Raw genomic sequence first — 16,385 nt, forward strand, 5'->3', positions numbered from 1 at the left:
GAAATACAACTTAACAGTTTCAGTTAAACAAACTCAGCACGGCATGGAAGGTCATTTGTGACGGACAAAATATGAATATCAAAAAGGGATTTATAAAAATTCACTACTCAAGAAAATTATTTACTCAGTTTACTTCGAGCAGAAGAGACATAATTGGATTGAAATGAACTTCGTACACGTTTTTGTTCTTTTGGTGGTTTTCGTCAACAAAATCGAATCAAAATGTGACGCACTCACTCGATCAGTTAACGGTCAATACAATTCAAAATTCATTTTAAATTTGGGAGATGGATTTCGTTCAACAGATTTAACGATCAAGTTCGTTGACGTTGTACAGAATGTTGATGCTTCGCATAGTAAAACACCGAACGCAAAGAGTATTATAGATGGAGGGAAAACTTTCAAAATAACAGGTGGCTTCTCACAAAGAAGAATTGAAGTTCACGTCAAGGGTTACAACACTAAACTTTCATCAATCGAAGCAACAGGGATCGACTGCAACTTTGAAGGAAAACAATGTAAATCAAGTGACTTTGGTGCAGCAAAATGTGAAAGAATGCTTCGAGAAAGGACTATTGAGCAAGGAAAGATTCAAAGTGGAATTTGGTTCACAAGCGGAAATGATTTTCGCTTTGGTGCAAAATTGACGGTAAGTTAGTGTAAAAAATCAACTAAAACCTCGCCAGCATTGATATAACATCAATAGTTTCAAACGAAACCAAAATCCTTATTTTCACTTTTAATTTTTAGTTTGGTTTTGAAACAGCTGTCCCAGACTTTCACGCATGGCAAGGGATCAACAGACTCTATGAAAAACCACAATGTCAAAATATTTTCCACTTTCAATCACAACAAGGAATGGTTGCTGGAGTATCTCGACTTTCTGTCAAATTTCATTACTCGCCACCTGGCAAATTAGTTTACATCGCTTTTGGGGATGTAGAATGTCTACAAGTGTGTGGAACAAAACCAGACTGTCTTCTTCCAACAACGCCTACAACAACAACCACTACGACCACAACAACTACAGAAGAACCCAAAGTAACCACAGAACCCGAAGTAACCACGGAAGAACCCGAAGTAACAACGGGAGAACCTGAAGTAACCACAGAACAACCTGAGGCCACCACAGAACAACCCGAGGCCACCACAGAACAACCCGAAGTAGCCACAGAACAACCCGAAGTGATCACGGAACAACCCGAAGTAACAACGGAACAACCCGAAGTAACAACGGAACAACCCGAAGTCACCACGGAAGAACCCGAAGTAACCACGGAACAACCCGAAGTAACAACGGAACAACCCGAAGTAACAACGGGAGAACCCGAAGTAACCACAGAACAACCTGAGGCCACCACAGAACAACCCGAGGCCACCACAGAACAACCCGAAGTAGCCACAGAACAACCCGAAGTAACCACGGAAAAACCCGAAGTCACAACGGAAGAACCCGAGGTAACTACGGAAGAACCCGAGCAAGCCACGGAATCAACACCTACGACAACCACTCGAAGAAGACCTATCATTGCCGTCTTAGAGGATTTCGAAGTGAATTAAAAGAAAAACTGTTTTTTATTATCGCTTATCTAGAAAACATGGAAGTAAAGGACGATTTTTGTCACATATTGTCTTCTACCATTTCTCAAGCAGACTTCAACAATTAAAGTTTGTCTTAGAAGTATGTGGAAACTTTACTTTCTTAACAATTTCTCAGAATGCTTTAATAGTAAGCTATGCATCGTTGCAAAGATATTTTAGAGGTGAAGAATCTAAAAGATTGTAACTTACTTTAGTACTAAGTAAAAAAAAGTAAAGCGTCCACAAATACTTTTGATACGCGGATTTGGGTTTCATCCGCGAAATTAAGTCTCAATGGAATGTTTTCAAACAAATATCCTGTCAAATAAACTACTTTTTCAATGTTTACTGGCATCAAAGAAGTGCTAATAGCGCGTCTTTAAACAACCAACATGCATGATGTGATGATTTGACAGTAAAAGCAACGAACTCGTGAAAATATTGTCTCCCAATAGTGCCACCCGCGAAAATCTATCCTATTAAAGTATGTATGTCAACACATTGCAAACAATTTGGTAATTTTAGATACCCCATTCTCACAAACCCTGCACAGACTCGGTAGGATTTTTGTTAAAAAGAACGGACCAAAGCTCGATGGTTATTGATACTCCCATGTTTTATATGGCTGGAGAATTCCATTGTTTTTGAGCAAGAAAATTCAGAGGGGAAGGACGAAATAGCACAATATTATGCAGTGAGGATTTTCTTATCTGGTTATTTTCAGCAGGGACAAAAATTGGAGAAAAACTTTCAGATAGGAACGATATTTTGGCCAATTTTTCCAGTAGCAAGGGGGTCCCAGTGGAGTGGGTATGTGAGAAGGGGGTGTTTTAAGTTTTTTTTAAACCTGCATTTCAGCAAGAAGTAAGTGAAGATTATTCTCTTCTACCAAGAAAACATTAGCTTATAATTTTTAATGAGAATTTACTATGGCGCGCCAAAGCGGAAATAAATACTATCTTTCATTTCGCGACACTATCTTTCATTTCGCGACACTATCTTTCATTTCGCGACACTATCTTTCATTTCGCGACACTATCTTTCATTTCGCGACACTATCTTTCATTTCGCGACACTATCTTTCATCTCGCGACACATTTCGCGACACTATCTTTATTAAAACGACACTATCTTTTTTAAAACGATACTGTCTTTTTTTAAACGATACTATCTTTCCAAAAAAACATTATCTTAATTGAAACGATACTATCTTTTTTACGGGATACTATCTTTTTTTATGGAATGGAAGCCGAGAAGTGCCATCGACAAAAAAATATTAAATCTTAGTAAAAACAAGCAACATGCTGAATGGACCTACCTGTTGATCAAAATCAGATAAAAGTAGATTTATTTTCTTTTATCTTTGTGTAACTTGGTCGTCTTTTTTTGAAAATTTTATGACGAAAAAAAATTTTCCGAGAAAAATTACTTCAGCCACATTTTAAGGTACCTTGCACTCTATCTTTCTGACAAAAATCAGGAAAAACTAAAGAAGCAATTTTGCACCAAGTCTAAAAAACCTTATTTTTAGGTAGTTATTGGCCCAAATTTACCCCAATTTTTTTTTCAAAATTGGGCTCCGTCACTTTTTAGGCATTGCTATTTTGTATCATTGTGCAAAAAATGAAAAAAAAATAATGAGCCGATCCCGAGAAAAGCTGCTAACAGGAAAATGGTAAAACAGAATTTTCCCCTAAAAAAGAAAATTCGTATTTTACGACGAAAAAAAATTTTCCGAGAAAAATTACTCCAGCCACATTTTTGGGTGCCTTGCACTCTATCTTTCTGACAAAAATCAGGAAAAACTAATGAAGCAATTTTGCACCAAGCCCAAAAAACTTATTTTTAGGTAGTTTTTGGCCCGCAAATTTGCGAAAATCCGTATTTCACGACGAAAAAAAAATTTCCGAGAAAAATTACTTCATCCACATTTTAGGGTGCCTTGCACTCTATCTTTCTGACAAAAATCAGGAAAAACTAATGAAGCAATTTTGCACGAAGTCCAAAAAACCTTATTTTTAGGTAGTTTTTGGCCCAAATTTACCCCAATTTTTTTTTCAAAATTGGGCTCTGTCACTTTTTAGGCATTGCTATTTTGTATCATTGTGCAAAAAATGAAAAAAAAATAATGAGCCGATCCCGAGAAAAGCTGCTAACAGGAAAATGGTAGAACAGAATTTTCCCCTAAAAAAGAAAATTCGTTTTTACGACGAAAAAAAATTTCCCGAGAAAAATTACTTCAGCCACATTTTTGGGTGCCTTGCACTCCATCTTTCTGCCAAAAATCAGGAAAAACTAATGAAGCAATTTTGCACCAAGTCCAAAAAAACTTATTTTTAGGTAGTTTTTGGCCCAAATTTGCGAAAATCCGTATTTTACGACGAAAAAAAATTTTCCGAGAAAAATTACTTCAGCTACATTTTAGGGTACCTTGCACTCTATCTTTCTGCCAAAAATCGGGAAAAACTAATGAAGCAATTTTGCACTAAGTCCAAAAAACCTTATTTTTAGGTAGTTTTTGGCCCAAATTTGCCCCCCAAAAATTTTTTTCAAAAATCGGGCTCCGTCACTTTTCAGGCATTGCCATTTTGTATCATTGTGCAAAAAATTAAAAAAAACTAATGAGCCAATCCCGAGAAAAGCTTGTAACAGACGAACGGACAACGGTCAAATTAAAGGACCTCCCGGTAGGTCCAAAAATTAAATTTAGAAAAGTTATCAATTTAGACTTTAGTTTAGAGAAAAAAATTTAATTTTAGAAAAAAAAAAATATATATTTCATGAAGAGTTATTTAGTTAAGAACATTGAGTAGTTATGCTTATAAATTAAAAAGGGTAATAAAAAGAGTTTGTTACGTAGATTAACTTTTGTTACCGAAATCTAACTCAACCGTTATCTATGATATGATACTCTACTTTTTTATGCAAAAAATCAGAAACAGAAAACATTTTACCTACTGTACTATATTCAATATTGAGCAAATCCTGAAAAACCGCATTTTTTGGGTCGTTTTTGGCCCAAATTTGCCCAAAATAATTGTTTTTTCTTCAACAAAATTTGGTTCTGTCAACTTTGCATTGTTTGTGGATTGACATCTATGTGCAAAAAATCATCTGATGGTCTTCACAAAGTCACAAATCCAGGAAGCATGCAAGTGTGCACGGAGGAATCGGGCCAAAAGGTTTTTCTCTTTTAGAATTTTTTTTTCAGACGGTGGACTTCGTGTATGCACGCACGGAATCTGGCAAAAAAAAATTCTCTTTTTTCTCTTTTTTCTCTGGAAAAAATTTTTTTCTCTAAAATTAAATGTTTTTCCTAAAATTAATTTTTTTTTCTAAAACTAAATTTTTTTTACTAAAGTAAAATAAAATGAAATATTTTTTTGTCGATGGCACTTCTCGACTTCCACAATAAAGATAGTATCCTGTAAAAAAGATAGTATCGTTTCAATTAAGATAATGTTTTTTTGGGAAAATAGTGTCGCGAAATGAAAGATAGTGTCGCGAAATGAAAGATAGTGTCGCGAAATGGAAGATAGTATTTATTTCCGCTTTGGCGCGCCATAATGTACCGTGCAAGCATGAAGGTAATAAAAATATAAGATGGACAGTCAATGCCTTTTATTCTATTCTGATTTATCATCGGAGGCAAACAGATGTTTGGTTGCTTTGGGAATAAGATGATTAATTTTGGGTATACTTGTGGGAATATTTAAGATGAATGAAAAGACATTACATTTTTAACAAGTATATTGAAATATAATGGCCTTGTCATGAAAAATTGAAAAAACTTCACATAATAAGCACAACACTCCAAACTTCTAGGAGAAGCTGCCCATAAAGCCATCGATAGATTTAAAAAAGAATTACGTTTTACGATTAGGAACCTTGTATCGATCATTTTGTCAGAGTATCAAAACCGCTGCCCACTTAAATGTGAAGATTTTAAGATAAGAAACTTTCAATGATAATGTGATGCAACTCTCAATGTTAACAAAATGCCAGCCCAAAAATGTGTCCTTACATATGAAATTAATATACTCTTTTAGTCTTACATCAGTCGAAACTTTTTCGAATCGCATTTTAACAAGAATTTTCGGCAAAATTAAGTTTTTCAAAATCAACCAAACAGTCTCTTTCTGTTCTTATAAAGTTATAAATTGATGTTTTTTGCTTCCAATGATGGTACATCAAAGAAAAGCCGCCTTGAATAGATTTATAAAATATTTCAACGACCATTTAGATCATTACCGAGACGTTTTCTCTCCATCTATATCTTTATTACCTTCATGGTGCAAGTAAAGAAATTTTTGTTTTAAGAAAAAATCAATTTTTACAGATTATTTCAAACAGAAAATTTACAATTGATTAAAAATCTAAACATAACAATAACAATTATTATTATACAATAAATACATTGTGCCCAAAAAGAAGTAACAGAAAAGATAATTAGCAAAGGATTGTTAATTGAATTTCACAAAAGACTTCTAATGTTTTCCAAGTTGATTTGAAGGTTTCTTAGTATTTTGCTCATGATATAAGCCTCCTCATAGTTTGCAACCCCTTTTAAATAGAGAGGGTGCCAATTTATGTATTTTTTTTGGATAGGGGGTATCAAGATTTGTCAAAAAACTGGGGGGATCAAATAAGAAAGGTGGGTTAGAAATTTTATCAATTTAATCATATACAAATGGTTACAGTCTGTTTCGAAGTAAAAACATATACCACCAAAACACAAAATCATGTTAATAAACACCCTAGTTATATTGTGAAATTGTTGCACACGTGACTGTTTACATTTTGTACTCTTTGATCATACTTTAGGAGCTTAGAGCAAGTTTTCTTCAAAACAGATTTTCTGTAAAAAAAGGGGGATGGGATTTCACTAAGGAAGGGGGATGGGTATATAAGGAGGATAAAATAAACCTAGGGGGTTCATACCTCTTAAAATAACATGTATTCCCGAACACGCTCAATTTATCCTACGATATTCTAACCCCCCCTTAAATATTTAGAAACAAACGCCTTAGTGACTGAGAACGTGAAAATAAAGAGCTCCAAGACCTAAGACTGAATCAAATGATTTGTTAGGCTACAGAGCTAAAGGAATTCCATCGAACAAATTTTGCACGTTCTTCCTTTTCAGGATACAACAAATTATTAGTGAAATGTTCAACATGTTTTTCCACATCGATGCTGGAAACAACTTGGTAGGCTTTGGTATAATTCTCCACAGCTTTTACATGGTACGCTAAACAACTATGAATATACGTTTTCAAATTCCGCTTCATCCTCTCTATTTTGTCACGTTCAAAGATCTCCATTTGAGTGGTTAACTCGTTCAACTGTTTCGTGGTTTGTAATAACACGTTCGTCTGTTTGGTACGTTCTTTTTCGTTCAACTTCTTCGATTTCTGAAGGATTTTAGCAGCTGATGTACGCTGCTTTTTGACGTCTGAGCATTGTGCAAGCTTTTGCCTGGCGTCGCGACAACTCTTAGTTTCTTCACTTATCCGCTTCACAATTTTTTCTTGTACAATATCAATGTGCAACTTGAGAGACATTTGAAGTGTGTTCAGAGAAGTGTATACTTGGCTGATACTGTTCTCAAGAACTGGCGACTCTTCCCGTGCCAAGCTTTCAAAATTCAAACATAGCTCGTGCTGCCTTGACAACAATCGATTGAGGTCAACAACAATATTGGTGAAGTCTTTTAATAAATTAGCATTGGTTTTCTCAGCAAGGGCGATCTGTTTTTGCACTTGTTTAACTTCATGGTCGATCTTCTTTTTGTCCGATACTAGATCGGTTTGAGATTGCGCCTTTCTCATATTATTATTATATTGAGCTGAAAAACGAAAACGAAGAATATTTAAGCAATGTTCAAGATGTAACTTCTCTTTTAAACATCAATAGCAAGGTTATCGTTGAAATCGAAGGCTCTTTCAAAGTATTGCAAAGTATGGTTTTCCCGAAAGGTTTCTATTATCAAAATACAATGTGGAAGCAACGGATTGTGGAAGAGACTACAATAACAAACAGAAAAGCATACATAATTATTCGATCATTATTATTCATTTCAGTATAAAAATTGTTTACAATTTCTTCAAGGCCAAATCTACTCTTTTTCGTTTTTATAATTCATCGCTATTCCAGATCGTCCTTCAACAGCAAGTTTAACTTCAGTTTTACCAGAGTCGATTTGAAGTCCCTGCCATGTTCTTGATGCTAAATATTCACTTGCATTTCTTGCAGAAGACGCAACTAGACTGTTCGATTCATTACGTGTTGCAACATCAGTACATAACGGCTCTGACATGGTGTTATTATTTCGAAGTTTCCCAGTAATGAGAGAATATTCTGGTTTTTTATCTTTTCCGTCATTTTCTCCGTCAAGTTCAACAAATCGTTTTGATCCCGAAAGTAATTCTCGAAAATCAGTCACAACATCACCGGACCAAGAACGTCCAGATAAACAAGCCATCTCCATTTCATATGGCGTGATGATAGGTTTATAAAACTCTTTCGAATCTAATAAACTGTTTTCTGGACAAGCTACCAGCACAAACATATCAATTTCCATGAAATTTGCTAATTTAGCAGGGTTTATCTTTCCAATAATAAAGGTGTAAAATTTCTTTCCAGATTGTTTTAAAATGGATTTCAACCTGTTGACCATATCATTGTATCTGGCAACTCCAAGAGTACCCATGACAATGCCAACTATCTGTGCATCCTTGGCTTTTTCAATCAAATAAAATCTTCGCATTAAATACTTGTTCACGTTTAAATCCTCTTTTTGCAGTTTTTCAAGTTTTACATCATAACTGTAAACAGTATTTCGAGGATAAGAGACGATTGTGTTATATAATGTTCTTTCATTTGATCCAATAAAAACTAAGGTGTATTCCTCAATAGAGTGTGTCAAGGTGTATACACGACCAAATTTGATGGTAACATTATCAGCAATCTCACTTGAGTTGCACAAATTCAAACACGAGATTGAAGCATTCTGAAAGTTTTTCTTAACAACATCCAGGTTAGAGTTAATAGGATAATCATATTGAACATCGTATAGAACCAATATTTTGTCGTCTGGTGTGAATCTTTCTCCTAATTTTGACAGAAGCACATCAATGTCAATCAATTCTTTTCCAAAAGAATAATAAACAGCAATTTTTCCTGTATTAGATAGGCAGCTTTGTCCAAAATGGATTATTAAGTCAGCATTGTAATGACTTGCAGCAACTTCATCAACGCAACAACTTCCGTAAGATGTGTCAGCTAAAACAAATATTTGAGCTTCTGTTTTAGATTTTAATTCAGATGCAATAGAAGTTGAGTAAGTCATCAATTCATCTGGAAACTGCAATGCAATAACCGAATATTTTCCTTGTAAAATATATTGCACAATTTTGTCTACATCAAAATATTTTTCCAGATCTTTGACATTGATTTGTTCCACACATGCATTTTGATCGACTATTTTATCGTCTGAGTTAAAAGCAATTTTTGTTGCCATACTCTCTAAAAAAGAAGAAGAATAAGAACCTGGAATGAGCAATTTCATAATGAAAAACAATGAAACAATTCCTTCCTTGAAAGACTATTAAAGGGACATTACAGTAGTAAAAATGTAAACATTGCGCGAACCACGTGTCATTAAAGAGAACAATGAAAATCACGTGTCCAAAACAAACTTGTAAAACAATTGAACAATAAAAATTAGCCATATTTGGTTTGATTTTTTATTTTGACATGTGACATTTGTTTTGATTTTGTATCCGCTGCATACAGTTTGTTTACAAATTTCGCAAGTACTGTTATGTCCCTTTAATGAAAGTATTTTAAAAGAAAACCTGTTGCCAAGGAGATGAAGTCCCTGGTAAGATAAGGGGCTCAATACTAAAATCACAGACATACATAAGGAATAAAAGAAGGACTTTTTCCAGGACACACAAAAATAACTTTAGGCAACTTTTGGTACCTTTCAATAAAGAGACATTTATGCCAAATATGTGTTCCAAGTCCTCTTTCCAATAGATACCATTAGTTGGTCCAATTGTCAAAAACCCCTGTGATTCCTTCTTTTAAGATAGAAATAATAGAAAGGTCAGAATAGCTCATTGAAAGAAAATTTTTCCTTTCTGACTGCTGAGCAAAGAATTGGCATTAATTCTTTTATTGCTGGTATCTTAAAAAAGGGTGAGAAGGGTAGCCAAAAAGTACTATAAAATTGAATTTTTCTGGGATATTTTGTTTATCATTCTGTTGTGTAACATACAAAAGTTAGAAAGTTTACAATAAATTCTTATCCAAACTCACTCAGTGTGTGTGTTCAGAAAAAAATTGCAATTGTTCTTACTATTTTTGGAATTTTTTTAATTAATAAAATGCTGAATGAGCAGTATAACAAAATCTCTATTGCAAGTAATTTACATATGACTTTGATTTTGCTGGTTTGGCCATAGTGTCTTCCTGGGTTGGTTCCCCCTACTAAAAATCCAAATTGTTCTCAATTCCCCCCTTATTTTTGCGTTCTAAAAATGCCCAGAAATGCCTTAAATCAAGTTTAAAGTTTTGGAAATCTTGTAAATAATGCCTTGAAACTGCTTTTGAAAATGAAGTTTTATGGAAAAATTGAGGTTGATTTAAGTAAGGTTTGCTGATTTTATTGCTTTAAACAGGTCTTCTACACGAGATTACCTTGAGATCAGTGAAGTTCCCCCAATCAAAATTTCCAAATTTTTTAGTTTTCCACCCTCTTTATTTTCCCCCATACCTCCAAAATTGGGGCAAAATCAGAATCCCCCTTTACAAAGAGGGAGGACACTATGTTTGCATTATTTTTTTGCTGGCTTAGCATATAATTGTTGTAAAACTTATATTTTTTGGCTATATTTGCAGAAAAACAGGATTCTGACGTTGCTCCTCCTGCAATCAGTAAAATTTTGGTAAAAACAGTCTTAGTAGTGGAAAAAACTAGAAAATTTAGTGCCTCTTTGACAAACAATGGAAACTGCATTGTCTTTCTAAAATTTCCCTCAATAGCGCACCAAAAAATTAAAAGGTATAATTATTAAATGATTTCAAAATGACGTTATCATTAAATATATTTCTGCTTGAGTAATTAGTTATTCAAAAGACCCCCCCCCCCCCGCTCTCCCAAACGGCTACGGACATCTCTGTAAAAACAAATTGCTCCACAACACTTTTGGATTATTCCTTTGAAGAAAAGTAATTTAACCAATTTTCAAAAGTTGATGTAATAAGTGAAGTTTCATAATCATAAAAAGTTTTGATTAAAATAATAAAACTTTATATATAAGAATATCATTCATCTTCATCTTCAACATCTTCCAAAACCGTAAATTTACCATCTGATGTCCAAAGACTTTTTAAAACCAAATGAAAGCTTGCTAATTGTTCAAAGAAAAGTTTGAGCACTCTACATTGTTCAGGAGATAAAACTTCATCCTTTTTACATACAGTGTAGTCTGTTGTCAAGTGAATTATTCCTTTTTTGAGTTCTGTTGGCAAGCTGAGGGACCTCAGAGCAGGTTCCATATTGTGAGGATATGAATTTTCATCCAGAGGTCCGGCTGGCAAAGTGATTGTCTTTGTGGCTTTATTTCCTGATCTGGCATAATCTGGCTCTGTGAATGAGCTGAACCATTCTTTCACTTTATGATCTTGCTCATTTGTGAACATAAGACCAACATTACCACTGAGTTGCTCTGAAACTTTGTGCAGGTTTTCTTTGTACTCGTCTTCCTTTGTTCGTCCCAAAGCTATTGTCATCACTTTATTCTTTCCAAAGAAGAATCTACTCGTTCTCCAGTGTTGTCTGACATCTTTTAGCTTTTGGTTTCGCATATCTTCGACCGAAAAAATATATAACGACGCAAACTCATCACAGCAAGCTTGAATTTGGGAGACTAAATCTTTCTTCAATTCAAACCCTTTCTTAGTTGTCTTACTCAAGGAAACAACTTTGTTCCTTTTGGATTTCGGCATTGTAAAAAGAATTTGGTGGAGTAATTTATTTCGCCAGCCAGCAGTACACACCAATCGAACCAAAGATAGTTTTTATAGATCAATATTTTTCACGTGGGAAAGCTTCTTATTAAAGTGCAGACCCGAATCTTATTTTCACAATCGCTTTCTTGTCTTAAATGCAGACCCTACGTTATCACCTATAAGACTTTCATTTTAATCAAATTTGTGTACAAAGTCTTTCCGATCTGGGGTTTTATCATCAGCTTCAAGTAGCTAACTCGCTTGTTCAAGACTTCTAAACACTTCATGTTAGAGAAAGGCAAAATCAAGCGAGACAAAAAATTTAAAGCGCCGAATTTTCAAAACATGGATGGATGTACGGATGATTGTGATCAGTGATTTTGACCTGATTTTCAATTTTGGCTTCTGATTTTGGTAAAACTTCATGTCTTTCTCATATATTACGTTAAGTTACTATCAGTTTATTCCATTCTATTAAACCTTTGTCTTTTTACTGATATTGTCTTTATAACAATACGGGTAGTTTTGGACAAAAGTTTCTACAATTTTTTGTAGAACCAGACGTCCGCGCTCGATAGGATCAATCATCGGAACGGCTCGATGACGGATCGATATGTGATCGATGGATTACTTAACGATCCGGATGGGAGATCGATGGAAGATTCAGCCATTTAAAAGTCTTGAGTATCGATCCTTCGTTGATCCATTATCGAGCTAGTATTTCAATCGAGTATATCGATTCGTCATTGATCGTTAATCGATTCGTCATTGATCGTTAATCGATTTGTCATTGATCGTTAATCAATTTGTTATCGATCGTAAATCGAGTATGAGTCGATAGGGTCGATAAGATCGATGATGATGATAGATCGATCGAATAATTGCCGGACTGACCGAAATTGCAATTACATAAATTATTGTGGAAGTGAACGCTTTCGACGAATGTTTGGGAAATCAAAAAGACAACTTTTGTGAGAATGTTGAGTTTTGTTTATATGGCAGTTTGTGATGGACTGATGATAGATCGATAAATAATCGATAACTAATCATAAGCTTAAAAAAATCTTGAGTATCAATCCTCCATCGATCTCCCATCCGGATCGTTAAGTAATCCATCGATCACATATCGATCCTTCATCGAGCCATTCCAATGATCAATCCTATCAAGCGCGGACGTCTGGGTAGAAACACTTCTTTCTGATTGCCAGACGGTGTCAATCGAACCAATCAAACGTAATCGAACGCGATCGAATAATTGCGATTCGATTGTCGAACGTAATCGAATCTCAATCGAACGGTCAATTCCTGGTTGTGTTGAATTGTGTGAATTGTGTTCGATTGCGTTCGAGTAACAGTACTGTTACTCGAACGCAATCGATTGATTGTCAATTACATTCAATTAATATTCGATTTTGTTCTAATTACGATAACGTTCGATGAGTTTTAGCGTGGGTGGCCGAGCGCTAAAGTATCGTACGGATTTATAAAAAAAACAAGGAAACTTACCAGTTTCATGTGCGTTTGTTGCAAAACCATAAGGCCCTCAAAAGAGGGACGTCCTTCGAATAAATTCATTATTCTCTGGTCTGACGAGGACGGTTCTTTTGGTGGAGGACCACCACCAGTGCCATTTTGATGTCTCTTGAATTTGTTATACACCAGCTTTGCTTCAGATTTAATGTTTTTAAATTTGGTTTGTATACTAGCAATCATACGAGGGGTAACCCCAACAGCATTAACGTTGCTGGCTATTTTTTGCCATGATTCATTCTTGTTTTGTTGTGTTAGAGCATTTGAAATTTTCCTTCTAGGATATCTTTGAATTCTTCGTATGAGTCCAGTAGGACTCGTGTTTCATCTGCTGAGAAGTTCGGTTTTCTTGTGAACTTTTCTTGGTTTCTTCTCATTTGCATTCTCCATTTTTATTTGAGTTTTGGTAATTTTAGAATTTTTTTTGGGGTTTTTGTTTTTGTTTTGGAAACAAGGGAAAACCCCGGCGCATTCGATTTTGCTCGAATTGCGCTTCAAGGTCTGCTTTTTTCGGGAAAACCCCTCAGATTAGTAAATCAAGTTTTGAACAACGCTAGCAAGTTGTGGGAATAACAAATCTAAAATTAATCATGGTTAGCGGTAATCGGCTCTTAATCTAATCTTAATCTAATTGCTTTTTGAACAACTGGGCCCAGACGACGGTACCAATCAAACGTTCGATTGTGATCGAAGTAATCAATAATGATCGATAATAATCGAAGGTGGTCAGTGACAACCTATCAATTTTATCGGTGATAGAATACTCACTTGACTCCAGATTATGGCATTTTCTTTGACCATTTTCACTTTGTTTAATCATTGCGATTACTTTTCGATTACCTTAGATTATATACCTTTCATTTTATTGAATATGTTTCCTGTAGTAACACGTCAAAATAATCTGAAATCAAGTTTATCTTGCCCAATTAACACACACAATTCACATGCGAAAACTACTTTCGTTTTCTCCGACCAATCAGAATTCGTGATATGAGTTTTACTTGAGGAAACCCAAAGGGTCAAGGCACACAAAATGGTGGGGGAAAATGTGGGGAAACAGTCAGGGAAATCCCTCAATTGCGATATACTGCAATTGCGCCTGCGGTAGTTTTTATTTGGGGTTAGCCTACAACAGCTACATATAGAAAGATAAACAAACATCGACTGTAAAAAATCGAACGAGAAGAAAGCTTTTCTTTATTAAAAGAATCTGATCTACGGAAAAATATTTTGTCTGTGCGTTAAAAAGATATGATCAATTATGTACAAAAATTGCCTGTTTTCTCCTTGAATTATGAATTCTGTTTCTTAAATATACTGCAATTGCGGTATATGAAAAATGTAAAAGTGACGTTTGTACCGCAATCACAGTAGAAAATAACTACCGCAATTGAGGGATTTCCCTGACTGGAAAATAAGGGGGTCAATCTTATGGCTGGCGCTTTTTTTGTCAATCTAAATATAAACTCCTATATCAGGATTAGAAACTAGGCTAGTCTTACCTCTTATTATCTTTTCCTTTACAACAATACAATGCTGACAAGTTGACAGAACACATGTGTACATGTACATTGACAAGTAATCCCTGAGAGAAGTTTTTATAGAAATCTGCAATAAAAACGAAAGTGGTCTCTTCTGATTGCTTCCCAGCGCTCTTTCACAGCTGTTTATCAAATTTCCACCAATGAGGTTGCCGCATTTCCAACAGTCCTTCTTTTTGGCACCCGTGGCCTTTAGTGCCTTGCACGACGGGCGGCTGTAAAATCCCACCCTTCATGTATTTGTTTCAATCCGTGATCCGTGGCTTAGGTTTTTTCTCATCTTCAATTTACTGAAGAAAGCGAGAATTTGATGCAAGAGTTAGATTGTCAACAAAGTGGCGTAAAAAATCATTGAATAAAAGAAGAACTTAAAGTCTTGAATATTTTCTTTTTGAAGAATAGGTGCAAAAAAGTGAAACATGGAAAAGTTTCATTTTTCATTGCATTTATCTTAAAGATTATATTATATTGGTAAAGGCCACATTTTTGGTACACCTGTCCCTTCCGTTACACTAAAAAATATTTATCCTCAAAAAGCTTCTAAACTTATTTATTTGTATTAAGTAATGGTTCTACCATGATAGTCAATTGCGTGCCCCTCAATAACATTGTTTTATAAAAGGTTTGTAGCTCTAATTTCCACCCAGTCAAGTTTTTAACCCTTATCAATAAACCAATGGAGACTAGGTTTTTCTCCCTATATTGCAATTTCAAGAAAGACATTTATTGGAAAATGCTTCTTCAGAGTTGTTGAATCAATTCCACTGATAAAATTTGAATAAATATTTTTCAAGTTGACTGTAGAGTGTATTTTGTGTAACTTATTTTTAACAATGGAACATCTTTTTTGGGTATAATAGAAGAAAGCTAATCAAAGGGTCTAACAAATCTACCAAAACTATGATTACTATGATAAATATTATCATAAAATATCAATTAAATGATAAAAGCGTAACAGAAGGGACACTTTTCTGCTTATTTTTCATCAAATGTCATTGAAGTGTTTCAAACCTTTTCAGCTTGAAACACATTGCAATGTCTTCAAATACCTTAGTTTTGAAAAGAAAAAAAAAAAAGTCTCAAAGTTTTTATTATATTAGCATTTATAAAAAAATGCCGTAACGCGTAAGGCAAGTACTTTTTTATTTTCTGGTTTACAGACATTTGGAGATGATCTTTTGGAGCGGAGGATGGAAAAAAAATAAAAATAAAATTGTTGTTTTCAAACTTTAATGTTGGAGAAAATAAAATGTGTTTTGAGGAAACTTACATACACAGCAGAAAATCAAAGAAAGTTTTTCAGCTGGAAAATTGTGTTGAGCGCCATTGGAGAAAGCATATTGGGAAAAAGAGATAACTGTTTTTATACCCATTTATCTTCCTTTCCTGCTCTTATAAAATGAAGTTTTCTAAAAAAATCCATTTCATGGCAGATTAAACAGAATCGGAAGTGCAAAAATAAATAAAATTTCTATGAATTTCAATTTTATTTTTATTTAATTTTTGCAAAAAAAACGTCGGCGATTCCGTAAACCAGAAAATAAAAAAGTAATTGCCTAACGGAAGGGACAACAAGATTCACTTCACAGTATCTCCATGAGACAAATTCTAGTTCAGAAATGCTTTTGTGAAAATAAGTAGTCCTATGGGTATAGAAACTACACCAAAGGAAAATCATTCTTGCGAATCAGTTGACTAAATATTCCAAATCAT

The 16,385-nt window shown here is 34.5% G+C and overlaps 4 protein-coding genes across 4 annotated transcripts; 1 reads left to right on the forward strand and 3 right to left on the reverse strand.

The window, feature by feature from the left end:
- The first annotated feature begins 97 nt into the window (after positions 1-97).
- On the forward strand, positions 98-1,624 carry LOC136806965 (uncharacterized). Its single transcript, XM_067063544.1, has 2 exons — positions 98-649; positions 751-1,624. Exons 1-2 carry the CDS (start codon positions 164-166, stop codon positions 1,558-1,560), a joined length of 1,296 nt encoding a protein of 431 aa, XP_066919645.1. The 5' UTR covers positions 98-163; the 3' UTR covers positions 1,561-1,624.
- Positions 1,625-6,302: 4,678 nt separating this feature from the next.
- On the reverse strand, positions 6,303-7,429 carry LOC136806966 (CBY1-interacting BAR domain-containing protein 1-like). The gene has a single exon (XM_067063545.1). It carries the CDS (start codon positions 7,410-7,412, stop codon positions 6,669-6,671), a length of 744 nt encoding a protein of 247 aa, XP_066919646.1. The 5' UTR covers positions 7,413-7,429; the 3' UTR covers positions 6,303-6,668.
- Positions 7,430-7,630: 201 nt separating this feature from the next.
- Positions 7,631-9,136, reverse strand: LOC136806967 (2-(3-amino-3-carboxypropyl)histidine synthase subunit 2-like). Its single transcript, XM_067063546.1, has one exon. It carries the CDS (start codon positions 9,101-9,103, stop codon positions 7,700-7,702), a length of 1,404 nt encoding a protein of 467 aa, XP_066919647.1. The 5' UTR covers positions 9,104-9,136; the 3' UTR covers positions 7,631-7,699.
- Positions 9,137-10,676: 1,540 nt separating this feature from the next.
- Positions 10,677-11,676, reverse strand: LOC136806968 (mRNA turnover protein 4 homolog). The gene has a single exon (XM_067063547.1). It carries the CDS (start codon positions 11,596-11,598, stop codon positions 10,915-10,917), a length of 684 nt encoding a protein of 227 aa, XP_066919648.1. The 5' UTR covers positions 11,599-11,676; the 3' UTR covers positions 10,677-10,914.
- Positions 11,677-16,385: the final 4,709 nt, after the last annotated feature.

Source organism: Clytia hemisphaerica, unplaced genomic scaffold, assembly GCF_902728285.1.
Source record: "Clytia hemisphaerica strain Z4C2 unplaced genomic scaffold, Clytia hemisphaerica genome assembly, whole genome shotgun sequence".
Classification (NCBI taxonomy): domain Eukaryota; kingdom Metazoa; phylum Cnidaria; class Hydrozoa; order Leptothecata; family Clytiidae; genus Clytia; species Clytia hemisphaerica.